The sequence below is a fragment of the Ixodes scapularis genome, unplaced genomic scaffold, assembly GCF_016920785.2.
Source record: "Ixodes scapularis isolate PalLabHiFi unplaced genomic scaffold, ASM1692078v2 PGA_scaffold2__306_contigs__length_199485367, whole genome shotgun sequence".
Taxonomy (NCBI): domain Eukaryota; kingdom Metazoa; phylum Arthropoda; class Arachnida; order Ixodida; family Ixodidae; genus Ixodes; species Ixodes scapularis.
In genome coordinates, this window is record NW_024609857.1 from 163,613,543 (window position 1) to 163,619,128 (window position 5,586).

The 5,586-nt window shown below is 48.3% G+C and overlaps 1 protein-coding gene across 1 annotated transcript; it reads left to right on the forward strand.

The window, feature by feature from the left end:
- Positions 1–1,765: 1,765 nt before the first annotated feature.
- Positions 1,766–2,767, forward strand: LOC120848045. The gene has a single exon (XM_040219955.1). It carries the CDS (start codon positions 1,766–1,768, stop codon positions 2,765–2,767), a length of 1,002 nt encoding a protein of 333 aa, XP_040075889.1.
- The last annotated feature ends 2,819 nt before the right edge of the window (positions 2,768–5,586 follow it).

Consider the following 5,586-nt stretch of genomic DNA (forward strand, 5'->3'; position numbering starts at 1 on the left):
CGGCGCTGCCCCCCTGGCAGCCGCCTCGGCATAGGTGCCTCCTTGGAGGAAGAAAAATCGCTTCCTTGCTTCAGGGTACGTGAGGTTTTCTTTGATTTTTAGTGTCAGGATTTTCTTTTCCTCCTGAAACTTTGGGCAGGCTCGAGAGTAGGTGGGGTGGGCACCAGAGCAGTTGACACACTTGAGAAGTGTACCCTCGCATGTGTCAGCTGGATGGTCCGTAGCTCCGCACTTTGCACATGTCGTTTTCCCACGACAGGTAACAGAGCTGTGACCAAATCGTTGGCATTTGAAACATCGTCTCGGGTTTGGTATGTAGGGGCGCACCTTGCAGTGAAGATAGCCTGCCTTGATGTTCTCGGGCAGCACAGTGGAAGCAAAAGTGAGGACTAAGTGCTTCGATGGTCTCTCCTGTCCGTCTCTGCGTATGAAGATGCGTCGCACGGCGACCACACCCTGCCCGGAAAGGCCCTCCAAGATCTCCTCTTCGCTAGACTCCAGCAGGTCGTCCTCTGAGATGACGCCCTGGCAGCTGTTCAAGGTGCGGGTGGGGTGACAGATACTTTGTAGTCCGAGATCTTGTTTAAGTCTAAAAGAACAACACTTTGCACTCCGTTTTCCACCTCAACGAGCAAGTCGCCAGATGCTAGTTTCTTTGCTTTGAAGTTTTTACCAATTAGGTTTTCTAAAGTCTTTGAAATAAGAAACGGTGAAAGTTTGGCAAGTGGTTTTCCATTTTCTGAGTGCATTACCAGAAAGTGGCTGAAGCTATTCTGCGCAGCAGCTGATGTCTCTTTGCTAAATACTTCGGTCCGGACCCTTTTCAGGGTCCGATTGGGGGAGGTTTTTTGCTTGGAACCCATATGAAGGGCAGAAACTTCGGCATCTGTAGCGCACCACCCACCGCGGAGTCCACCAAGGGGATAGGTAACATCTCATAACAGGTCTGGCTTGTCTGAGTATGTTACTCTACCAGTGCTACTAGGAAGCTATAACCAAGTGTGGATCAAGAGAGTGTTCTGTCGCCACCCAAGGTTAGCCCTTGATGCCAAAGAAGGTGAAAACGAAGAATAGGAGAAAGGAGGAAAGAGAAAGAAAAGAGGGGATAGTAGAAGAAATGGCGACTGACTGAATCATCCTGGTCGGGCCAAGCCAGGACACCCGTCTACGGGAAGCGGGGGCCGAAGTGGTGTATTGCCTCACCCGGGGGGCCCCGAAGGGTCCAAACCTATCCCGGGTTCGACTCAACCACCAGGATGCCCTTTTCCCCGGACACGGGAAAGCCACGCACAGTCAGACGTGGGTGGGTTTTAGCCACTTTTTACTCAGGGTCTGTGGTGTCGTCAATGTGGCTGGGGTCCGTGGTGACGCTACTCACCAAGCACCTAGCACCTAAAGTGCAGGCGCCCCCTGCGGGGCTCGGGGTCCGTGGAGACGCCACTCTCCAAACACCTGCTTTCGCAGGTGCCCCCTGCGGGGGGGAGAAAGAAGAAGACGCCGTTCCGAACGGACGCGCTTTATGTTCTCCAAGGAAAATACACCGGCCACTGGCCGGGGAAATGCTGAGGCTTCGGCCAGTTCTTCGGAAACCATAACAACTGAATACCGGACCGTCTTACCTCGTCTACCCACAGGTAATTTGAGCCTAAACTCTGTTTTCCTGCATGGAGATCTTGCCGCGAGACCCTACCGCGCACCTGACTTCCGTGATGCCTTACGAGGAGTGGTTGAGGCTCAAGATATCATCGGAATTGGCCAATTCCAAATGAGCCACGTATGGATGGTAACTTGTACTAACTCTTTGGCGAAAGCCAAGCTTGTCATCAAGGCCGAGCTCTGTGTGAAGGGACACAGATGCATAGTCATCGACCCAGACACCAGGGACGTTAAGCTCAAGTTGTTGTGGCTGCCGGTCCACATGGAAAACAAGCGAATCGAAGAGGCGCTAGCACCCTACGGTACGGTTCGTTCAATAGTTCGCGAGAAGTGGAGTTGCCCAGGGATGGAGCAAATGGAGACTTTAAACAAGGAAGTAACGTTAACACTCCGCGAAGGGATGAACAGCATCCAAATCCCGCACCAACTCACGGTTTTCGGTTGCCGAAGCCTCGTGATCGTTCCTGGTCGCCCTCCGTTGTGCCTCCGATGCAACCGAATCGGGCACATACGTCGAGAGTGCAGAATTCCTCGGTGCGGCGAATGCCGCCGCTATGGGCACTCTACAGACGAATGTGTATCGACATACGCCGACAAGCTCCGACAGGGGAGAGCCCCCCTTGATGACGTTGTTCAAGATCACCTAATGGACATCAGTGAGATGATTGACGCTACAGGAGAAGTCATCGATTGCGTAGCACCAAGCACAGAACGGGAAACTACTTCCCAAGAAGCAGAAACGACCAATCCCGTCTCACAAGATGTCTCCTCTGAGCCAACCAAAGAAGACTCTACGACAACCACTACAGCAACCATGCGAAACTGGTCAGAAGACGAGTACCCTCTCTTGAAGGTAACAGAGGAGCCGTCCTGCAGCCAACAGCCACAGCCTCGCCGGGAGCGTTCCACCACATCCGGTGGAGCATCCGTCAAGAGACCCGCTCCTAAGGCAGAGTCGTCCCAGCCCTCTGGGATGGGTGCCAAGGAGGAGAGCAAGAATGACGAGGGAGAAGAGGCAAAGCGCAAACCAGCAGCGCTCCGAGAAGACCCTTACAGCCTGGCTCCAGAGCCGGACAACGCGATGAAAGACAATGATGTTCTACCTACATAACAACTAGTAGCCCATGGCACGCCCCCCACTCAGCTTCGCTACCCTCAACGTCAGAGGACTTTGTTCACGTGCGCGACAGTCCCAAGTATATAGGCTCCTCTTAAAAGAACAGATAGACTTTGTTGCCATACAGGAAACAAAGATATCGTCTGATGAGGACACCGCTCGAGCACTGGACCCTTTCCTCTTGACATACGAGGTATGTGTCAGTCATGCTGATGGCTTGTCGGGAGGGTGCTTTTTGTTTTTTAAAAAAAGCCTGGGTTATTCTTCACTGTCACATGTCGTTGGCGACAAAGGAAGGTTTATATGCTGCAATTTTCTGTTACGGGGCATTTTTTTTTTGTTTACTGTGCATTTACGCTTATAACGGCGAGCGAGAGAGGCGTTTTTTCTTTGAAAATCTTGCCCCATTTCTGGATACAGACAAGCAGATTGTTTTGTTCGGAGACTTTAACTGTGTGTGTAACGTTAACGACAGATCAGTGCCTTCTACAAGGCGTGATAGTAGTGCCGAAATTTTGGACAGTCTCACATCTGATTACTACCTTTTTGACGTTGGGGCTTCGCGAAACGTTTCTAATCGATTTACCCATCTTCATGCAACATGCAATGCGAGACTGGATCGCATTTATGTATCAAGTCCCCTTTTTGCAGACGTGAGTGCCTACGACGTAAAACCAGTTTCCTTTTCGGATCATTGCCTTGTAAGGGCGTGCATCGGTAGAGACGTACAACGTAAACCACCACCAAATTGGGCTTTATGGAAATTTAATACGAGACTATTAGAAGACAAAGAGTTTAGCAAGCGAGTTCGAGAAAGTTTTTATAAAGCGAGTACGAACCACCAATTTGGCATTTTTGCCCAGTGGGGCTTGTTTAAACAAGAAATTAAGAACGAAGCAATTGAATGCTCGTGCATAACATCCTTCCATGCAAAGAAAGACAAAAATTTTCTTTTACGCAACCTACAGACCCTCCACGAGCTAAAGTGCGAGACGCCTGGCCTGCTTCATGAAGAAATACTACGAGTGAAATGTCAGATACAAAGTCACGAACAAAAACGGTTCCACGGAGCACTAGTACGGTCACGTTGTAGGCGATTTCTATCCTCCGAGACACCCACTCGACGAGCACTAGACGATGAGACTCGCAATAGACAGTCAAAAAGAATACAACTTCTGAATTGTAACGGGGCATTATCATCTGACGAACTTGACATCATGAATGCTTTTGAAACACACTACCAGAGCCTCTTCGGGCAAACGCAATCGATAAATAGAGAAAAAGCTAAATATCTAGTCTCTTTGATGGCTTAGGTTAGCCAGCTTAAGAGCGATCTCCTTGGTAGACCAATCACATTGGAAGAAGTACAATGCGCTATAGATGAATTACCAAATTCAAAAACACCAGGGCCGGATGGAATCCCAGCAGAGTTTTATAAAGAATACAAGGACCTCCTAAGCCCGTTTTTACTTACAGTATTTCTGGAAGCGTATGAGCAGGAAACACTACCACCTTCTTTTTATAAGAGCCATACAGTTTTAATCCCAAAAAGTAAAGAGGCGAATAAGCTTTTGAATGTTGAAGGGTACCGCCCTATTACACTCTGCAATGTGGACTACAAAATCTTTGCAAACATTCTGACAAAACGACTTCAATACGTCGCATCCAGTGTTGTTGGCAATCACCAGACTTGTGGAATTAAGGGCAGAACGATACAGACAAACATACACGTAGCTCGTACAATAATAGAGAGCTGTTGTGCTCATGCAGATCAAGTGGCTATGGTTCAAGTGGATTTAGCAAAAGCTTTTGATCGCGTCTCCCATATTTTTCTATTCGACATACTCCGCCACGTAAACTTAGAACCAACAATTTTTAAAGGAATAAAGATATGCTACCGAAATTGTACCACTAGGCTTATAGTTAATGGCTCTCTGTCAGGACAAATTCGTTTAGAGCCATCTGTCAAACAGGGATGCCCTTTGTCCCCCCTTTTGTTTGCACTGTACTTAGAGCCCCTATGTCTAAGCGTACTAAACAGCCCTACTGTAGAAGGATACCGTTTCTACTCCACAGAGGTAAAAGTGTTGGCATATGCGGATGACATTGCGTTCTTCTGTAAAGACAAACGAAGCGTAGACAATGTGTTCGCTATAGCTCAAAACTTCTGTTCCACGACTGGGGCGCTCATCAACAGGGCAAAGTGTACAGGCTTCTGGTGCGGGCAATGGGCCACAACACCTTCAAAGTACGCTGGCATTTCATGGAGCTGCATTGCCCCTCAGTACTTAGGAGCTCCCCTTAACTGCGTTAGGAACAATGGACATTATTGGACAGAAAGGGTTGAAAAGATGAAAACTCAAGCGGCAATAATGAAAGTAAACCAGTGGTCTATTTTTGGACGGGCGAAAGCCTGTAATATCTTCTTAGCAGCAAAACTTTGGTATGCACTTCAAGTGATTTGCTGCACTAGAGGTCACATTCAGAAGTTTCACAGAGTGTTTGCAACTTTTGTATGGGGTTCCACTTGGGAACCCATGAGACGAGATAACCTGTTTCGTTCCGTTGAGCAAGGCGGTCTTGGGCTTTTACACGTCTTTTTAAAACAAATTATATCACGTTTCTTGTTCTTCACAACTGTGTCTCATGACTTCCTTCGAACTGACATACAGACAGAGCTTTCAAGTGCATTGCCGTATTTGGTAGTAACAACAGTGCCTGCGAGCACATCGCGTCCCTTGGGATACCTCAGAGAGGTAGCGAGCTCAATAGAGTTCCTTAAAGCACGTTTTTCTTTGGAATACTTATTTAAA

What these genes read in the sequence shown, in the direction of transcription:
- LOC120848045 (XM_040219955.1), top strand. Translation starts at nt 1,766, where the DNA reads ATGAGCCACGTATGGATGGTAACTTGTACTAACTCTTTGGCGAAAGCC.